Source organism: Xenopus tropicalis, chromosome 9, assembly GCF_000004195.4.
Source record: "Xenopus tropicalis strain Nigerian chromosome 9, UCB_Xtro_10.0, whole genome shotgun sequence".
Taxonomy (NCBI): Eukaryota; Metazoa; Chordata; class Amphibia; order Anura; family Pipidae; genus Xenopus; species Xenopus tropicalis.
In genome coordinates this window covers 35,638,936-35,661,515 of record NC_030685.2, presented here as the reverse complement: position 1 = coordinate 35,661,515, position 22,580 = coordinate 35,638,936, and the positions used below count along the sequence as shown (strand labels likewise).

The window sequence follows — 22,580 nt, the reverse complement described above, 5'->3', positions numbered from 1 at the left end:
TTCCTAATTTTTTACCTATAAAGCAACACATTGCAAAGCAAACAAATATGTGTTTATAAAATTAGGTTTTGGTTTTTGATGTGGTACCGTAAAGTACAGTAAATGGCTTGCCTAAAGCAGGCTATACGCTATGCTGAGCTGTAGGTTCATACTGCCCACTGTAAGAAGCTCCATTTATTGTATACCTTCTGGGACACCTCCCAATCACTTATCCAAGACTAAGGGTGATGTATTACCCACTATTACCTTATACATTCTGGAATACTATACCCACAGTGTAGGCAGATATATTACTCAGGGGAACCTATAACTTTTATGTTAGACTAGTGTTTGTACACTGTCAGTTAGCAACAAAAGCCTTCTCTCTAATATACTGTGTTATACTGTTATGTTCTGCCAGTAGGTGTCAGTATACATACTGTTTTGTGTTTATAAAGCTTTTATAAACCTATGCATTCTGGGAAGATTCTCCAGGATGTGATGTTATGTTCCTTTTTCCTTCTTGTTGTAAGGTGAATAAAGTATCAGCCATGCTTGCAGCATCATCCTGATTGGTAAGACTCCTGACTGTTACTGCTACTCCAGATTACCCAGATACTCTGCTAACAGGTTATGGGCCCAGATACAGCTCCCAGATACAGCTGGCAGATAAAGCTCACAGATAAGCTGCCACATACAGGCTGCAGATAGAGCTAGCAGATACCACTCCAGCTATATACCTGAATAGTGGTGCAGTTATAAGCACAGCTCAGGCACCAGCAGGGACAGCAAGAGTAAAGTCAGAGAGCAGGAGTAATGGCTACTAACAGCACAAAGTTCTCAGTAGCTAATCTGACTAACCAGAACTACCAGTCTTGGAAGTTTAAAATAAAGATGCTGCTAATCAGAGAAGGTACATGGAAGTGCATACAAGAGGCCAGACCAAATCCACCCACAGATGAATGGCTAGAGAAAGATCAAAAGGCACAGAGCACTATTTCTCTCAGCATTGATGATGATCAGATTGTGCATATTTGCAAGTGTGAAACTGCAAAACAAATGTGGGAGGAGCTACAGAAAGTACATGAGAGGGCAAATCTCAGCAATAAACTGTACCTAATTAGAAAGCTGTACCAGACTAAGCTGATGAAAGGCCAGCATATGCAGGACTATATAAGAAGCACCTTAGAAATGGTGGAACGCCTGCGAGGTGTAGGAGAAGAAATAAAAGACTTTCATGTTGCAGCACTGCTGCTCAGCGGTCTTCCAGAGAGTTATGAAACACTTGTCACAGCACTAGATGCACGGCCAGATGATGAGCTTACACTAGAGTATGTTAAAGGCAAGCTTGTGGATGAGTACAAACGTAAAGCAGAAAGTACAAATGACAAATCTGCTACAGAAACAGAGACTGCACTAAAAATTAAAGATCAAACTAAAAACCCTAATGCACTGCGGGAAACACGTGAATGTTATGTTTGCAAAAAGCCAGGTCATTTAAAGGCAAACTGCAGAGTCTGGAAAGCTAGAATGAATCAGCTAAAGAGGCAAGCTAACCAACAAAAGGCCAAAAGTGTTAAAGGAGAAATGGAAGACACAAATGCAGAGTGTGCCTTTCACTCCAAAGAGGATGGCACATCAATTCACAACTGGTGTATTGACTCAGGAGCTACAAGTCATATGACCAATGATAAGAAATTCTTCACACAGCTTGATCAAAGTAAAGCAGAAAGAATTGCTACAGCTAATGGGCAATATATGGTCTCAGAGGGAGTGGGGGAAGGTTTTCTTCACTGCCCTGTCTCCAAAACAGTCACTAGAAAGATACCTGTCAAGAATGTCCTATATGTCCCAGCTCTTGAAAGTAATTTGTTGTCTGTGAAAAAGCTAACTAAGCAAGGGAATACAGTTACATTTAAAGGTAATGACTGCATTATCACAAGGGGGAGTTGCATACTCGCCAAAGGAAAAATCAGAGATGAACTTTATCAGCTGGACTGTAAGGAAATGGTTAAGGCTGCCAAAGAGGAAAGACATGTGAACTGTATTCATACATGGCACCGTCGCCTTGGGCACAGAAATCCTGAAGCCATAAAAAGACTAGTTCAGGATCAGCATGCCAGTGGTATAAAAATTGATGCATGTAGTAAGCAAATGAAATGTTCTAGCTGCATAAAGGGGAAAATGACAAAGAAACCTTTTCCAAAAGCCAGCAACAGCCGAGCTCAACAACCCCTGGACCTAATTCACACAGATCTATGTGGTCCAATGAAAACTCAGACTCCAGGAAAGAAGAAATATTTTCTTACATTTATTGATGATTTCTCAAGGTACACTGTAGTCTACCTGCTGCACAGCAAGGATGAAGTTCCAGAGAAGCTTGAAGAGTATCTTGCTCAAGTAAGCAATAAATTTAGCAAAATGCCAAAAATACTGCGTGCAGACAATGGGACTGAGTACACAAGTGGCAAAACACAAGCCATTCTGAGAAAACATGGAATTATGTTTCAGACTACTGTACCATACAACCCAGAGCAAAATGGTGTTGCAGAGAGAATGAACCGCACATTGTGTGAAAGTGGAAGAAGCATGCTCTTTGATGCAGATATGGCAACCATGTATTGGGGAGAAGCAATTGTGACAGCCTGCTATCTTCAAAACCGCTTACCCGGAAAAGCAATAGAAAAGACTCCATTTGAGCTATGGAATGAAAAGAAACCAGACTTGAGGCACATTAAAATCTTTGGAAGCAAAGCCTATGTACATGTTCCCAAAGAAAAGCGTACAAAGTGGGAAGCTTGTGCTGAGGAAGGGATACTTGTTGGCTATAGTGAATCTCAAAAAGGGTACAGAATCCTGCACCCAAACACCAACAAAGTTACAATCAGCAGAAGTGTGATTATTGATGAAAACTCTGTATGTCTAAAGTTTCATGATGCGATAACAACTGCCCAATCTACAGAAGATCCTCAACCAACACAGAGCACAGAAACTGAAGTCAGTGTAAGTGATACAGAAACTAAACAGGCAGAAGATGAAACCTCTACAAGTTCAGTCAGAAAGTCCTCAAGAAGCAATAAGGGCATCCCAGCTAAACGCTTGTCCTATATGGTTCGGACAGCACCACAGCCTGAACCAGCATCATGGGAGAAAATGCAAAAGTTCCCTAACCCTGAGAAGCTCAGAACAAGAATGGGACTAATGTGAGAAGTATTTGTTGAGTGGGGGTGTTAGACTAGTGTTTGTACACTGTCAGTTAGCAACAAAAGCCTTCTCTCTAATATACTGTGTTATACTGTTATGTTCTGCCAGTAGGTGTCAGTATACATACTGTTTTGTGTTTATAAAGCTTTTATAAACCTATGCATTCTGGGAAGATTCTCCAGGATGTGATGTTATGTTCCTTTTTCCTTCTTGTTGTAAGGTGAATAAAGTATCAGCCATGCTTGCAGCATCATCCTGATTGGTAAGACTCCTGACTGTTACTGCTACTCCAGATTACCCAGATACTCTGCTAACATTTTAGGACACCTATTTAAGACTGCGGTCGATGTACTGCCCACTGTAAAGCTTATATATTGTCCAGAATACCACACCCACTTACACAGAGCAGAGGCTGATATACCAACCAGGGAAACCATTTCCTCCCCTCTAAAAGTCAGATGGGTAATAAAGGGCTATTATTCCCACTGCTACTATAGGCACCATCTCTCCCTACTACACCTGCTATTCAACAGCCACAGTCCCTTCCCGGAGGCTATTATCCCACTACTACTATAGGCACCATCTCTCCCTACTATACCTGCTATCCCACAGCCACAGTCCCTTCCCAGAGGCTATTATCCCCACTGCTACAATAGTTACCATCTCTCCCTACTATACCTGCTATCCTACAGCCACAGTCCCTTCTCAGATGCTATTATCCCCACTGCTACTATAGGTACAATTTCTCCCTTCTATACCTGCTATCCCACAACCACAGTCCCTTCCCAGAGGCTATTATTCCCCACTTACTCCTTACTGTACCAGCTATCTTACAGACCTTTTTAGAGCTTGTATTCTATAATGCCTAAGAAAGTGCTGCATTGTTTACACAGTTAAAATATATACATGTAATACATTATCCAGTGCCCCCACACTCTTCAAAGCTAGAATATGCAGCCCAAGGCAGGCACCCCTACAGTTCTGTATCCAAGATTCTATAATTACATTAACTACTAGAGAACCACTGGTTTGCAATCCTCAACATCCATTAGAAAATATCTTACAATTACTATCAAAATGCAATTTCATTTGCATGTTTATCGAATATATATCTTTCCAAGCTAATTTAAAATAATCTTTTTGCTAGACTTACTAACCCTTAATGGAGCTAGTCTCTCCTGGAAGAAGCAAAGATGTCAGTTAGTGATTGCCTACAAGAGCTTAATAATAAAAGATTATGCAATGGAAATCTTTTTCTAATGTCCCCAAATAGCAATCACTGTATGGTGAGCCATAGAGGTTGCAGTCCCTGGAGAGAGCTGAGTTCTGGCTTAAGTGCATTTTCACATGCTTTCCTACTGCAAATTTGTTTCTTCTCTACTCTGACTGATGCACAGAGAATGCAAAGACTGTGGGAACTGGCAGTACCAACCCAAAGTCATACATCATGGGAAATCACGACCACTTGATTCCTTTTAGATAACAGGAAGATATGTGCTGAGGCTGTACGAATTGAAACAGACACTTTTGTATTCTTTGTAGCATTGTTTATGTATAACAGTCCAAATAGCAGCTTACTCAGCTCAGTCTTGTGGATGATGATGCGGCCAGGGCTCACAATTGCTCTAAAATTAATATACATCAGCATACTCTGCAGATATCTTTGAAAAGAGTTACAATTTCTATATGTGCTGATAAAACTAACGAAAGGCAACTTGCCTATTAGTTAAAGACCTAAGGATAAATGCAGATGAGGAGATTTGTCGCCTAGTGTCAGTGTGAATCACCAGAAATAAAACATATAAACCATGTAATCTCTGAAAAATGCAGGAGAAGGCAATATTCATGCGTTACATTGTTATGCTGGTGCCATGGATTCACACTAACACCAGTACTAAGGTATTTGCAGAATATTTGACACTTGCGGGTACAGCAGACTTCCAACAGGTGACAAATCTCCCTGTGTGCTATCACTCTAAAGGTGACCATACAGGGGCTACCTTAAAGGAACAGTAACACCAAAAAATGAAAGTGTATAAAAGTAACTAAAATATAATGTGCTGCTGCCCTGCACTGGTAAAAGCTGTGTGTTTACTTCAGAAAGTCTACTATAATTTATATAAATAAGATGCTGTGTAGCCATGGAGGCAGCCATTCAAAGGAGAAAAGGCACAGGCACATAGTAGATAACAGATAAAATGCAATTGTATTCTACAGAACTTATCTGTTATTTGCTGTGTAACCTGTGCCTTTTCTCCTTTTTCCCAGCTTGAATGGCTGCCCCCGTGGCTACACAGCAGCTTATTATATAAATTATAGTAGTGTTACTGTAGCAAACACAACAGTTTTATCAGTGCAGGGCTACAGTGCATTATATTTTTATTACTTTAAAGCTCTTTCATTTTTTGGTGTTACTGTTCCTTTAAGATGCTGATTTGGCCCCACCAGACAGAGCTGGTAGTTTATATGCCAGTGTATGGGGCCCCTTAGATGCCTGGCCAAAAGAATCAGACAGACCAGAGTACACGTGGTTTTTATCTGATGGATTGGATCAGCATGTTATTACACATTTGGGTATAGAGCTGCTCAGGTTTGCAAGGTGTATGGCCAGCCTGAGGGTACAACTACACGGGAGATTTTGTTGGATGTGGTCGGATTGACAGATTGCATCCTAAAGGTGCCTATACATGGGAGGATTTGAGTTGCAGATTTGGTCCCTTCAGATTAAGTTGGCATTTTAAGTGCCCATGTATGAGGCCCTCCAAAGTGCAATCAGATTAGCCTGATATTGCCCAATTCAAGAAGGGCAGTTCAGGGGAGTGCACGGCCATCTTAATCACATGTACTGTAGCTGCATATCTTTAAAAATAATGTAATGCATGTTAAAATTTGATATGTAAACTTTATTAAACAACTTTTGAAAGGGACAGTGTATGCTGCATTTCATCTGACAAGTCAGATAGATTTGTGTTCCTCATTGAAATATAGTAACAGCCAGATGTAGACACATGAAAACAAGTAACCATCTGACATTATCTGATCATATTTTACATAGCAGCATGGAGGACCAGATGTAACATCCTATAAATATTGCTTTTTGTGCTGTGTGATGTTGCTTTACAAAAATTTCCCATGTTTTTGTAGTTTTGCCCTTAATATGGCCACACACACACAAACATATTTTGTACTCTTTGGCCGAACTGTAAAATCTTCAGTTTGTGTGTTGACCCCTCCTTCAAAAAGTTGAGCTATTATTTTCGGATGAAACCAAAAAGTTTATCAGACTGGGCGTGACCATTTCATTTGGCCCCCTGCTGGTGTGGCTTGCTGGCATTATACTGCTGGTCAGATCAAGCAAGAGGAATTTATTAGTCCATAAGGATTTGGGATACATTTGCCTCTGTGACATGACACAAAGTAGAAGTACAGTTTCTGTAAGTAAAATTTGATTGTCATCCTGTAAAAAATCTGAGCAAATAGAAGATACCTGATCACATTCATATTCATGTATATATCAGCTGCTGAATCAAATTCTATAATTTGAACCTCCATACCTTTAAGTCTACCAAAAACTCATTTAAACATTAATTAAACCCAATAGGACTGTTTTGCCTCCAATACGTATTAATTATATCTTAGTTGGGATCAAGTAAGAGGTACTGTTTTATTATTACAGATAAATTATTTGATTAAAATGGAGTCTATGGGCGATAGGTCCTTCCGTAATTTTGGTTTTCTCGATAATGGGTTTCCAGATAAGTGATCCCATACCTGTACAACATTACCTAATGGAAATAAGATACAAAGAAAGGTTAAACTTGAGATATCCTTATGCTACTGGCACATATTTTTGATGGCAATTTGAACTGATGAAGAAGCACTCAACCACCCCTGTTGTCTTTCATTCACTTGAATAGGAAATGCCAGATATCCCCAATGTACCTTCAGGCTAAGGTATTTCCCATCCAAGTAAATGACAGGCTGCAAAGCCATGTGTGGGCACTTTTCTGACAACTGAAAACCGATGGCAAAGAATACATCCCATGTCCCATAGACCTTAGAATGTTTGTTTGTACTAATTAGAGCTGTTTTTCATTAGATAAGCGGGCTGATCTCTTTCCTAAATATGCTAATTACAAGCAGACACATTAAATGTCACCCAGAACATATGGATGACATCTGAGATTAATAGTGGGATGTAAAAAAAAGTCCTTATTATAAAAAAGATATGCTTAATGGCAACATTTTTTTTCATTATTTTTGTGCATTTGTGCAAATTTAATACAGGCTTTGCAACCTACAAAGATTTCTACATTTTGTACAGTGCACAGTGTATGTAATAAAACTTCTTTTGGAGAAAGTAATTATATTTTATTTATAAAATAAATATATAATTTATTGGAAGGTGATTTTCATGCTGAAGGCACATTATATACAAATTTACTCTGTTACTCAGCTTACCAATAGAAGCAATTCCTCAGCTATGGACTGTTTTTTCTTGGCGGTTTCTATGTATAATTTAATATATAACTGCCTACAGTCCCATTTTGGAAGTCTCTATTAACACAACTGGTTACTTTCCAATACTATTTGCTATACATTAATTTTTATACACTGATTCCCACAAGGTCACTACAAGGAAAAATTCACTGGTGACACTAGCATAACCAGATATTCCTGCTACTTAGTACCATACCATGTTACTAGCAATAGAAAAGTGACAGAAAATATGTCAAAATTGATGTGACTACTGGCACTTGTCACTGGTTCCTCACACCAGGGAAAGATGTGAGAAAAGATAAAACTATGCAAAATGTCTGATACTTTTGTCCTTCCCTTCATCATCTCTAAGCCAACAGGATTTTATTTCAGGATACCTACAAGTGAGTTGTTTTTTGGGGCAAATTATTATATTATGTAAAAAAGGCAGCCCTTAATGTTGATTGGAAGTTAGACTGTATTTAGTTCTGGTGCCACCCTAGGCACAAGACCTAAATGCGCCTCCTAGCCGATGGACGTGATGTCACATGCAGTGTACCCCCTCCGTCTCCAGATTTCCAACTCTCCGGTGGAGAATTTTTTTATTGTTTTCTAACAAAGGAAAATGTATTATATAGGCACCGGAGGACTTCCATAGCTACAGTCCTTGTTGTCTATCCCTGTTACATAAAATAAAAATCTAAACAAGTGTTAAAGAAATAACATGTCTCAAACAGATCTTTGCTTGGAAAAGAGTAACATTTTTATAAAAAGACATGGAACAGGTGCCATACAGTAGTGGGTGGTGCGTGTGGGCTTTGCATAAAACATGCTAAGGGAAAACAGCAGTTCAAGGAACAGAGAGACCTAGGTAACAGACAGGTGCAGGAAGGCACAATGTTCCAATGGAAAGATACAATTTGTTTTGCTGTAATAAGATGGAACACAGCTGTTTAGCACAGAAAAAAAATATAAATTTTGGGTCAGATTTGTGCAAGATCTGCTTTTTTTTTTTTTTAAAGATATAAAAAAAAAAAAAAATAAGTATTTTTCGGATTATTTAATCAGGGAAACATAAGCTGGCCATACACCTAAAATCCACTTACTAAAGGTCCCCAAAACAAGCAGATATCTGCAACAAACACACACTTAAACTGAGCGATATTGGTCTAATCTGATCTGATCATAATAGCTACCACTGCAGGCTGTCGGGGATGGGCCGCACCAATGCAAACAATCAAACCTACCTTACTGAAATCTGGCTGGCTTTCGGGTTGGTCTGTTGTCGGGCCCCATACACAAGTCCGCTTATGGCCCCGTTTAAATGTATTGGGAGACTTTCCTGCAATAATTTATCACCAACAAAACTTGAGCAGTTTGTCAGTTTTTACAGTTAAGGGATCAGTAATACTATAAAGTTTTTATATATATATATATTTATATATATAGGAATAGGAACAGGGACAGCCGGCACTCACGAAACAGAAAATAAAGTATGCCTGGGTTCAAAGAAATGGACAGGGAAAAAATTTGGAAGCCGCACGCACAGGTCTTAGGATGAAAATAGTGAATTTTTAATGCAAATAGTGAACTAACGTTCTGGCTGTAGCACAAGCCTTTCTCAAGTTACACCAACAAGTGACAACCATAAATACTGTGTATGGCGGGAAATTCAAACTGTGATGTGAAGACTTTGATGTGTTTGAATTTCCCAAAATACACAGTATTTATGGTTGTCTTTCACTTGTTGGTGTAACTTTGAGAAAGGCTGGTGCTACAGCCGAAATGTTAGTTCACTTTTTGCGTTAAAAATTCACTATATATCTATATATTCACTATATATATCTATATATATCTATATACAGGGCCGCCATCAGGGGGGCACAGCGGGTACAGCTGTCTCGGGCCCGGGCAATTTTTACTTTTAAAGGGGGCCCAGCGGTGCTACAGTTTTCTTTGTAGCTCGGGCCCCCTTTAATAAAATCCGGGCCCTGTCATTGGTCAGGTGTGTACGGGTGACGTCACTACGCACGGGGCGCAACCTTATAAAAGGGCCTGTGTGCATTCGCGTGTAGACAGAAGTGTAGAGGCGTCGCACGTGAAGGATACAAAGCCACCGGAGAAGCCGCCGAAGAGCAGAAGTAAAACTGCTGTTGGGCACCAATGTATTAGGGGGGGGCGCGGGGCACACTCACTTATGGGGGCACTGCTGCTGGGCACCAATGTACTAGGGGGCACTGCTCTTGGCACCAATGTACTAGGGGGGCACTGCTCTTGGCACCAATGTACTAGGGGGGCACTGCTCTTGGCACCAATGTACTAGGGGGGCACTGCTCTTGGCACCAATGTACTAGGGGGGCACTACTGCTGGGCACCAATGTACTAGGGGGCACTGCTGCTGGGCACCAATGTACTAGGGGGGCACTGCTGCTGGGCACCAATGTACTAGGGGGGCACTGCTGCTGGGCACCAATGTACCAGGGGGGCACTGCTGCTGGGCACCAATGAACTAGAGGGGCACTGCTGCTGGGCACCAATGTACTAGGGGGGCACTGCTCTTGGCACCAATGTACTAGGGGGGCACTGCTGCTGGGCACCAATGTACTAGGGGGGTACTGCTGTTGGGCACCAATGTACTAGGGGGGCACTGCTGCTGGGCACCAATGTATAAGGGGCACTGCTGTTGGGTACCAATGTACTAGGGGGGCACTGCTGCTGGGCACCAACATATTAGGGGGGCTGCGGGGCACACTGACTTATGGGGGCACTGCTGCTGGGCACCAATGTACTAGGGGGGCACTGCTGCTGGGCACCAATGTACTAGGGAGGCACTGCTGCTGGGCATTAATGTACTAGGGGGGCACTGCTGCTGGGCATCAATGTACTAGGGGGGCACTGCTCTTGGCACCAATGTACTAGGGGGGCACTGCTGCTGGGCACCAATGTATTAGGGGGGCACTGCTCTTGGCACCAATGTATTAGGGGGGCACTGTTGCTGGGCACCAATGTATTAGGGGGGCCCTGGCTACCAATGTTTGTGTGTCCTTTGTACTGATGGGAGGGGTCACTGGGGGAGGGGCCATTAGGGGGCAGGGCGTGGGAGGAGGAGGAGGGCCCTGAAAATTTTGTTGTGAAGGGCCCCGTGATTTCTGATCGCGGCCCTGTCTATATATATATATATATATATATATATATATATATATAAGACCTGTGCGTGAGGCTTCCAATTTTTTCCTTATATATATATATTTTTTTTTTCCCCTCCCATTTAAGGATTGTATTTGTCCATGCAGCACCTACAAATAAACTTGCCAATATTTTATGGGAAGAGTTTTAAATGTACAAATTACATTTGCTTGCAGGCGTCACATGGTTAAATACAAGATGTTTGCAGCGCTTGTTGCAATCTTGTGTGAAATATTATTTATTGGTTTGGCTTGAAGAACTGTATTGTTCTCCCAGTTTCAGTGTGTAACTGTCCATAGTCCTTTTCTTATTCCAGCTAATAACGTCTTCCACACTTCATTCATTATATTAATGGGTGCTAGTCAGGCTTGCTCCATTTATCTATGACAAATGTCTTGTACAAAACGGACTCAAGACACAATATTAATATGCTATGTGGCTTTTGCTTTGAAATAAAGATATAAATTCCTATATGTTAAAATTACAAGATTTATTTGGAACTTCTGCAGTGTACAAAATTCTCTGCCAATTTAGCACCAAAGAACCGATGCCAAAATTGTGACAAAGCCCAAAGTCTAATGGGCAAGGCAGAAGCAAGGATTCAGCTAACCCACTCACTTGTAATCATAGCTGGTCATAAATTCCCAGCAACACATGCCAGCTATACTGCATGTGCCTTGTAGCTTAATAGTAATAACAGTCATGCCAGCAACTGCTTAGGATTTCTCTGATCCTGCCCAGAATCCATCTACTGGTGGTCCCATTCCTTGCAGGTAAATACTTTATTGCTTGACTCTTACAACGCATATACTTCAGCATCAGAGGGGGCCGCTGGTCTGTTTACATCTAGCACAGGCTTGCAATGGATGCAATTGCAATTGATGGATTCTTCTTTCTGACAATAATTCCATGTACAGGGCTGCATGCTGTATGAAATGATCCACAGGCGTTCTGATCACACCTGCCCATGTCCGAACACATAGCCATAGCCGCTATAGGTATTTCTAGCACCTGGATGGTCTGTTAGCACTGAAGAACAATACGCTGGGAGCGAAGGCTCTATGTTGTTATTATTTACAGAGATAAAACACAGCAGAAATGGCAGCACTGTCATGTTATGGTACATACTGTGCTAGAATGAAGGAGTCATTCAGTGTGCCCAGAACATGAACCACTATTTTTAGATGCTGACTGATTTTGGTATTATTACAAAAGTACATTTCATGAAGATCATAAAAATTATGTTTTCTTGGATTTTAATATGCGCTGGAATGCTTCTTACTGAAAGGGCGATAAAGCTCTGAGAGACCAGAATTGTTTATTTTCCTGCTTATGACTTTCTCAGATTTTATTGGCATGACATATTTCCTTTGGTCACAAATAGGTGTGGGAATAATATCTGTGCTCTTCAATATGCAGAGAGCTGCTGCCCACTTCCATCCCTTTGCCAGGAGCAAGAAGGGCAAAGTAAAGCCTAACCACCCTAAAGACTATTCATATCACTAACCACTGCAGCAATACTTTGCCCTGGACCAAGAGAATAGGTAGATTTCCAAATAAATGACTGGTGCAATGGTGTAATAATAGAGAACCTAAATTCGAACTGCTTCCTTTATTATTGCATATAAATTCCAGCTCCCACAAAGTCTTAGGCAGGAAAGTGAATTTTCTTATGTCATCTTGCGTTCACGCCAGGATTTTTTTTTGAGGGGTGGTCTGGCACAGAGCATTCGCCACTGGAGTGGCGATATAACCAGATATTATAACTAGTCCTGCTTGAACTTTGCTGACAGGTACAAAAAGATACTAGAGGTGGTCTGGTATAGAAGGTCCCAGAATATACCTTGTTGGTGCAACATAAATAAATGATAATGGGGGGAAGAGGCCCAGATGGGGGGTCTGTTTCCTCTTTTGTTGACTATAAAGCCCAGTTCCCTGCCAACCCTCATGTAGGAGAGCAGACACGGAGCAGGTTTATATGTGAGCAGGCAGGGGGGTGCCTGTGGCCTGGGAGAAGGGGGCTGGGTAGGGTTTGCTACTCTGCGCTGGGCCCCTCTGGAATTTTTTTTTTGCAGGGGGCCTGGCCATCACTGGACTGATGAAGTATCTGCACAGATATGACTAGCCTTATTAAAACTCCGCTGACACTGGTTCCTTGACTTAGCTGCAAGGTACAAAAAAAGACTAGACGGGGTGGCTGGTATAGAAGGCCTTAGAACATAAGTTGTAGGCAGAGCCGGCCGGGCGCCCTAGGCAACCTGGCAACCCCACACCCCACCCCATTCACGTGTGCATGCGCAACTGAGTGCACGATGCACACACACAGGGCGGGGGTCAACATCTCAGCCTTTCCCTTTTTCTGTCTCTCTAACCCCTTCCTTTATTTTCTTTTGCATCTAGCCTTTTAATTTCTTATCTTGTATGCTGTCTTTCTTGGTTTGCCTACCTTTTTAATTTTCTTTTCTGTGCTGTTTCTTCCACTGCCCTCTGTCTTCCTTCTTCTTTCTTTTACCATGCTCTTTCATTTGTATTATTTATATTCCTTATTTTACAGCTTAAATCTCATGTGTAGCTTCCCAGTGTGCCATCCAGCAGTTTAACAGGTTTCATGTTTTATTTGAAAAGGCCTTTTTTATAAAGCGTTTTATGTCTGGGTGACATGTCCCCTTTAAATGGACTCAGGTCTACAAGTCAGGTGATCCCAATTATGGCCAATAAAGTTTTAACCTTAAAGGCAAAAAGGTAAATCTCAGTGCCTGTGTAAAATGTATAAGCTGTAGAATGTTTAATACATCAAAGGAAAGTGAGTGTAGAAGTGGCAAGACCAGAGATGACTTTGATGTAGTTGGCCAGCTTGAATTTATTGCAATATATGGAGAAACAATCCCTGTTTTTCTTAAGGGGGAGGGACATTTGATAGTATCTATGTCCAATCAATATAGATAATGGGTAAGTGCAGGGAACCTGGTCACAGATTCATTGGCTAATGAAATGTAGTTGTGAGCATTACTTCCACATTTTTTCTAGAGAATTCAAGATAGCATGGTGTTGTACTGACTGGATGAAAATTTTACTTTCAAACCTACATGACCAGTAAGCAAGTAAATAAAAGGAAATTTTCTTTCTGTGTTTATCAGTCTGTAATTGCTGCCTTTGAGTGTACTCTTCCAGCTGTTTTGCAAAGATCCATCCCACACAGGAACACAAACACAGAAAATACAGGTCGCCCAGTAGAAATATACATAAAGAGCAAACCATAAAGACCAAAGTGTGGATAAGAAACGCCATTTTTGGAAACTAATTATGCTGTTTATCCCTTTATCTTGTGACATGCAAAAAAAAGGCCAAACGATGTTTTCCTAATTACATACAGAAGGGTAAAGGGGGAGGCCTATTATTATCTAATGCTGGTTGTACACTGCCCGATTTTAGCTGCCAACTCAGCAGCTTATAGAACTGTGTAAACCATTCTGATAGAGGGGGTGTCTTTGTATCTGCACGCTAAGGGGGAATTTCTAAGAAGTTTATAATAGAAATGAAAAAAACTACTACACTCACCATTTTTCCGCTCCTTGAGAGGAGGTAATTGCTGCACAGATTGCAAGGACAATTCCTGGAAGTCATGAGCAACAGCTTCACTCTGTGGACTAGAAGCCAAGCTCAATAATGATCCAGGCTCCTCTTCCATGTCTTGTGCCATATGATGATTCATCTTGGTTCAGGGAAAGAGAAACCACCCAGGGTCCTTTAATTGTACCTGAAATTACTGAAGAAAGAGGAAATGTTAAAAATTAAACATTTGAACTAATATTATTTGCCTAAATTGCCTGTGTTATTGTAAATATTGCACCTAACGGGGGGGGGGGGGATCTCCAAGCAAGTTGGGATCCAACTGGTTTGGCAACTAGCAGTAATAATAAATCACATGTATTAATAGTTTAACTGATATTCAAAATATAGTTTAGAAACAAATTTAACAACCTTGTGTAAGTTTTGTTTTCAAAGTAATTTGAATCTCCCACCAAAAACCTTTTTGTATAACGGAAGAAAATGTAATTTTGAGCAACTTTACTAAATACATTCATTACAAATTTTCATTGGTTGCCATTTGCAAATTAACTGAGAGGTGGAGGCAGAAGAATTGGCTGGGGAGATCGCTATAGGCTTTTTAGTATAACACTGAAGATTGCTAAATGATGAATCTGCTAACCCTTAATACTAGCAGCTCAACCAACAGAAAGAAAGAGGACCAACGGAGAGTCTAATATCTATGTGACATTCCAGCACCTAAATTCTTTCCAATATTGCTTAAAAAGTTATTACACCATGTTGTGTCTCTTTTATCTCAAAGCAAATTTACAGTCAGTGATGTGGTATCCCTTTGGAAAGCAGATATGTGCACTTGAAATGCCTTCTTTTATGTAACCAGATTTCCATGCGGTGGATAAGGGATAAGTGTTTGTGGACTGAAGACTCTTGAAAAACTGTATCTGGGTGCTATATGTTTATAGACTTTGACTGTTATTTATAAGATGGCAAAGTGGTTCAGGACAATAAATGTATTAAATCATTTCATGTATGTAAGGGTGCAGTTTGATTCAACAAATAGGGTTACCACATGTTTTGGTGAATATGATGTTTGATGCAAATGTTGTTTGTAGAGAATAAAGTTAAATAGATAGGAAGGCTGGCGTAGGTTTTTAGGCAACATAACCAATAGATTGTTAAGGCATCCAAGCCAAGCAAGAGTCAGTATTTGCAAAGGATCCCATGATACAAAAGTGTGTACAATAATTGTTCAAAGCATTATATCCCTGCACACATGGATAAGTGAAGGCAAAGTGAAGCCTGCTCAGTACTGAGCAGACTGAGGGGCAGCATAAGTGCTTTCCATATGGCACTGGATTACTTGTAATTTATTAAGTGCAAACATTTTCCACAGAGCTGTAAAATATGTTGGGGAAAATGACAAGCCCTGCAACAAACAAGACAAAAGGTCAGAGGGTCCTGTTTGTGAGATCTGATATTAATCAAAAGAGTACAACCCTGCTTAATGAGAGATTATTCATTTTCATCATTATTCATCAACAGACCCTGCAAGCGATCTGCTACATCAATGTTATTTTATTTGTATGATAATGAGACTTTAAAGGAAATCTAAATTTTCAAATTGAATACTCAACAAATAACTGATATCCTATTAATTCACCTACTGCTAGCTTTTACTATCGCTCAAAATTGTTGTTTTCATTGATGGGCAAATCGTACTTTTAAACAATCGTTTCAAGATAAGCCTGTACCTACTGTAACAAAAAGATATTTTAAAAATCTTAACGTGTATGGCCATCTTAACTGCTCCCTATAACCCCCAGCACCAATGATCTACGTTAGGGGACAAGATAGCACTTGCCAACTAACTGTCTCTTCTTGTAACTATTTTGCAGATACACACAGAAGTATATTATATATATATTGGTACAGAATTTAAAATGACTGTCTTTATTTAGAGGGGTTTGGGCTGTTATTACATCATGTTATTTCTTTAGTGTTTAAATGCTTGATATGTTTGTAAGTCAGTGTGGTTCAAGGAAGGGGGTGGATACCTCCTAAACATTAATGTTGCACACAGATCATGCCAAAATCCAAGTTGAGGCAACGCTCCCCCCACCCACCCCAAAGCCATCTCTTAAACTTAACTAATAGTATTTCTCTGGAGTTTAATTGTTCCATTCCCTTCACCAGTTTAGTGGCACATCTCATTTTCAGCTAATAAATATCATTCCTATGAACTGACGCATAATTAAGGTGAAGTCTTATCTGGGGAGTTAAATATAGATACAGTAGTATCTATACAGGACATTTTATTCCAAAGCATGTGATGATCATGATAAACAATAAGGTCAGTCAGTTATCAAATTAAAATGCAATGTCTGCATTTTTAATTGATATTTGGCTGAACATGCCATAAGTAAAGCTTATTTCTTTTTTGGTGTTTTCATGAGAAAGGGAGGCTTTCTTGAAAAGTTCATGCATTATATTACTTTACAGAATCTCTTGAAGGAAAATGCTCCTGGTAAAGGAACATATATCATATTATTCTTTTAGGCATTTAGATTAGTGCACACAGTGCCCTTGGTTCTAAAGAAGCGCAATGTCAAGCATCAACAAAACAAATATAGAAGAATTAATTTGGAAGGAAGAGGTGCCTGACCCTTTGGACTCTTACCAGTGTTGTGGGAGAGCTATGTATTCTAAAAGGAATATGTTGTGCAGGTACATATAAAAGTACATCAGCACTGTTCTCTGCAGCCAAGTGACAAAGAGGTACACCAGTTCTGCCAATTTGTTTTAATGTATAATGTCCTGAATGCTTGATTTTTCTGAAATTATGCATTTTTTTGTAGCAATGTCTCACATACCTCCACAAATTCTAAATACTGCTTTTTCTTGTACAGATATTGCATTAAAGGTCTTGAGCCAAAACTGTCCTGCAAAATATGGGACAGATGGTGTGGGGAATTGAAGCATTGCATCTAGCCCTGGGCCTCCAGCTGAACAGCCATGGGGTACATTTAGAGCTCAATACTAAACACAACAGTAATAATATGCTCAAATTTGAATCCACTCTCATAATAATCTCATAATAAAGTACAAAAGTGGCATATTCCTGAGAAGAAAACTGGAACAGAAACATTTGGAACTACAAAAAACAACTGCCAATATAAATGAGTGTAAATGATATTGCTCATTGCACTTATGTATCCTATACAGAAAAGAAATTTGAGTAAATGTACATGGTGTACCAGAATAAAGTTGTCCTATAGTAGGGAACTGGAAAAACAATTGTCTTAGCATTACTTGTTAAGGCTGCAGATAAATTTCCCCAGAAATGTATGCTTTTATTAGAATCTAATAGATGCTGCATGTGGAACTGCTAGAGAGTCTGACTCCTGCAAGGGAAGCCTGATGAAATACCTTGTGTTCAACAACATCTAAAGGCTCTGAGTGGAAAATAAGCTATCAAATAGCTAAATTATCCCAGCGGTACATACATGAGACACTGAAGCTGAAGATTAGGAATGCAGTGTGTTTTATATTGAAATGATTCCATCAGGCATGCACTAGTCAATACAATCTACATAATTCCACTGCCCAGAGCTGGCAGGTGCCAACTGACATTTGTTTCCTTCTAGCAAGTTTTTCTAAAAGTCTTTCCAATATTTCATCTGTAACTTTAGCATCAAGACTGGAAAGAGGAAAGTATGGTTAATAAAAAAAAAAGCTTAGCGGCTGCTCTTTGGCTTAACTGCTAGCAATCAAAAAAAAAACAAAACACCAAGACAGGGCACTTAAAACCTGGACCTGTAATGTAGTCAGATTAACGTCAACCTAGGTGACTGTCCAGGGCAACCTGCAGCCATTAGTAACATCTCACCAGTCTCATTGTATTAAATTAGCTTAAAGCTCTTGCCTGGCAATTTCATTGCACAGTGTCGGACTGTGAACCAAGGGGAACCCACCAGAAAACCTTAGACTTGGGGCCCACTCTCCAAACTATTTTTCCTCCTGTCCTCACAACACCTCTAGTCTCTTTAATTTACATGCTAGCATCTATTCTTCCATCTATTTCTCCTCTTTCTTCCCATTTAGAAATAGGGAATGACCATGAAGCAGGCCAAATGGTAAGGAGCATAAGGGCCTACTCACACCTGGGCCCACTGAGAGTTTTCCTGGTGTCTCCATGGGCCAGTCCAACACTGTCATCGCATATAAAACAATCAAGTTCACACTAAAAATAACTGCCTGTTTATAAGAATACAAAAAGTCATTTTATTTTCTGACTCACTGCAATCTTAAGTTTATATCTCTCCCTTTAAAGCATAATATTTCTATAATATAGGCCTGTATATAATTTAGCATTACCTTGCACAATGGGCATATCTGCATACTGTAAAAAGGCCATCATTTTAAAAGATTTATTTAAAAAATTTACATGCGGCATGGCTAGCTAGCAATTCATTCTGTTTCTCTGCAACAATGTAGCATGTATCCATTTACAATATGGCACTCATCCATTTAATTACACTTATTCATGAAGTACGTAATACAAGGCTGAACAGGAAAAATTCAAGCCTCAGAAATGAAAGGGAAAGGGAAGCAATCTGCTTGCACAAATTTAAGCATAGGCTTTGTGGTGTATTGTTCCTATTTAGATGGGTACTTAACTTTAATTTTGGTATTGACAATTAGCAATTATTCTTCATTTTTTATGATTCTTTAAAGCTCCATATGGCATTTACGGCTTATTAGCCCTAGTAAGCAGGCAGCAATCTGGAAATTAAAATAGAGAATGAGCAGGAGAAAGATAAGCAATATTTAGTTGCAGGCCAGAAAGAAGAAACAATTAGAGGGTTTCTGGGAACAATAATGCACATGTGCCTTTTCCGAACCACAACGTTGAATCACTCATTGACGTCTCTCTTGCTAGGGAATTCCATACCCTAAATGCCTAAACAATAAATAAACTGTATACTGATGGTGAAATCTCCTTTTCTCCATTTACAAAAAGGAAAGAATAACAGTGCGCACTGCACATTACTCCTATGTATTTATACATTTATACAAGCATGGGAGTTGCTTCATTTGAAGAATTTTCTGCACCTTTAATACATCTCAATTGCTGCAAATAGACAATAGCACCGACTCTTTAATATAGCAATGGGAACTGGTGCTTTTTAACAGTTGTCTGAACACACAATATGCTCTATCCTTAAGAAAAGAAATTGGGCTCTATGGAACAAAAGGCCATGTCTGAAGGGAAAAAAAGAACCTTGCACCAATACTAAAATCTCATGCCAACTGAGAAGCATGGTGCAAAGAACAAAATTGTTTGAGGCTGCTTTGGTATCTAAGGGGCAGTACAACTTGCTATCAAAGAGAATACAATAAATTCAAAATTGTAGCAAATAATTTTACAGTAGAATATTTGGGTAGTTACTGCAAGCCAAGCCTGATCCTCAACATCACTACCCTATGTCCCTAATATTCCTAGCCGAATGGAAACAAATCCTACTAAGAATGTTCCAAAATCTACTGGAAAGCCTTCCCTACAGCAGCAAAGGGAGGACAGACTTCCTGTTAGTTCTCCTGGTTCGGGAAAGATATGTTGGAGCAGCAGGTGTATGAATACTTTTGCCCCTGCTGTGTGTCAGTTAACTGCAATAGTATTGTAAGAAGGAAGCCTGATCAACAGCTACAGGAAATGTTTGGTTCAGGTCATTGTTGCTGTAGGAAGTTCTACCACTTATTAAATACATGGGTTGACCTATTATTTCCAGCAAGGACTGTAAATATTTAAATGGTGTGTTCTGTATTGACAAAAATAAGTAAAACTACTTGTGTATTAGTTTTTAGCAGTGAACCCCAACCAATGGTTTTCAAGCAACATGTTGCCCTCCAACCCTATGGATGTTGCTCCATGTGGCCCTAAAATAGGTGCTTCTGACTTGAATGCAAGTTTTGGTTGCATAAATACAGAACCTTCTGTAGGCCCTTATCTGGCATCACATGCACTTTTTTTGGTCCCCAACTCTTTTTACATTTGAATGTGGATCAGAGTCTAAAAAGGTTTGGGTACCCCCAGTTTGAAGGATAATGAAAAGTTAAAATCACTGGGGGGTGCCAATTGTTACTTACCTGATGCCCCTGGCTAGTGCTTCTGTTACCAGGGAAATGTGCAGCAGAGTAAAAAGCCATCTTTTTGCTTTCAATCTACTGTGAATTCACACAGGGCACATACTGTGGTGCTCGCTCAGAAGTATTCCCTGCCAGAACAGTTTTCTGCTAACAGGAGCACCAACCTGGGGCATCAGGTAAGTGGTGATAATCACTGGGGGGTGTTTAACATTTGCCACCCTTTAGTGATTTTACCTTTTCTTCTCTATACCGCATTTGTATGAGCAAATAATGCAGAAATTCAGGTAATACCAAATTGCTCACAAATATGTTCTTGCTAATGTGCATAGATTTACTGTAAGTCTAGATTTGGGTGACATGAAATATATCAACCAGTGTTTTGCTTTTCTCATATTTTAATTTTTCCCTTTAATCAAAGCAAATCTGTAAACCTGATACAGAAACAGCCTATTTTGAAAAATTAGGCATTAAATGGAGTAATGTTAGAACTGCAAATAACGAAAGAAACAGGGTACAAAATAATAATACATTCTATAGTAATGTATTTGGCCAAGAACACAGAAATACAGACCCTAATGAAGTGCATATTTAGTTCCATTAAAATAACATTGCCTACATCAATTTAGCAATCTGCATTTATTATGTGACCAGTTTTTGTTTTCACCTGATGGAAAAAGTGAAAGTATAACAGATGCCAGCACATCAGTGGTGAAATCACAGGGATGCAACTTGGGTAAGGACTGCGGGGTCTTTTGAAACCAATCACACTTACTTACTTTGCAAAATATGCAGAAATTTGCCAATGCTTTGTATGTCCACTTCTCTACTAAGCACATAAGACTCAAACTTTCATAACAATTTAAACCAATATAACATTTAGCTGTTTTTCGTTAGGAATTTTTTTAAAACAATTCAAGATTAGAGTTTTATTGTAATACTTTGCCTTCATTGCATATGTGAAGTAAGCCATTGTTGAAATACAGCTGATTAAATGATTACTAGTTTGACCATACTGAGAAGTACCAATCAACAGAACACAATGACCTTGAATTTAAAAGCAGCACAAGAACAAGGATTCCAGAGCAGCCAATACTCTAAAAAGCTCTTCCTGAGGCTTTCTCATCCATAAAAAATTTCATAGTCTAAGGTCTGTTCAAATGGAGCTGCCAAAGCAACTGCCTGGCACAAGACAGTGGCATACGTTGCTGCTCATCGTAACATTCATATTTGGTGAATTTTTTAGTTTGTAGCTTTGAAAGAAAATGGACAAAATGGAAAATGTTTTGACTCAAATACTAAAAAGGTTCTTATCAGAGAAATGTACAGGGAACATGGTATAAACCCTATTAATAATCTGGCAGGCAGGTTGGAGGTCAAAGAGGTGTTTACTGTGCATGCCTGGTTGATTCTTATTGGAGCAAAGGGCAGTAAGCATGCCCAGTAGGCACCTCTTTAAATGTCTTGATAGTCAGAGAGAGGAGGGCTCCAAATACAAAAGTGGGTGGAGCTTCATGCTAGACAAGGAAGTACCTAAAAGAACTGCTGTTCAGCTGCTTGCAATTGAAAAACAAAATAAATCTGTATACGGGGCTGTTTAGAGTAATTTTAGGGGATTTTAAAAGTAACAGGCTTATCCTTTAAACATTGCAAACAATTGTTATACTTCTCAAATATCATTATTCTGTCAGCAGCGACGCTGCTGCCTTGAGGCGAGTTGAGAAACAGCAGAAAGCCACTCCAGGCATAAGGCATAGATAGAGGCAGGGCAGACAATAGCTTTAACTTTCCAATCGGCACTTCTTAGATGTCACTACACTCCTCACTTTCCCCCTCCCTCCTTATCATGTGATGATATAGCCAGTGCATGGGCATCAGGTCCCCCACTCTGGCACATAAACAAGATTTTGGGCATAAAATGCCACACACCTGCTTGCTGTGATTGAGTAATTCCAACACTGGAAGAAACAAGATTTATATTATTTATATTAGGGATGTACCAAATCCAGGATTCAGTTCAGGATTCTGCCAAGATTTGG

The 22,580-nt window shown here is 39.8% G+C and overlaps 1 protein-coding gene across 5 annotated transcripts in view; it reads right to left on the bottom strand.

The window, feature by feature from the left end:
* The window catches only part of mrtfb (myocardin related transcription factor B), a 187,754-nt gene that overhangs the window by 84,529 nt on the left and 80,645 nt on the right, over nt 1-22,580 (bottom strand). For all 5 annotated transcript variants that reach the window (XM_012970561.3, XM_031892741.1, XM_031892742.1 and 2 more), the window contains one exon: nt 14,407-14,614. In XM_012970561.3, the coding sequence (XP_012826015.1) occupies nt 14,407-14,560 (154 nt within the window). In that variant the 5' untranslated portion in view covers nt 14,561-14,614. The remainder of the gene's footprint in view (nt 1-14,406; nt 14,615-22,580) is intronic.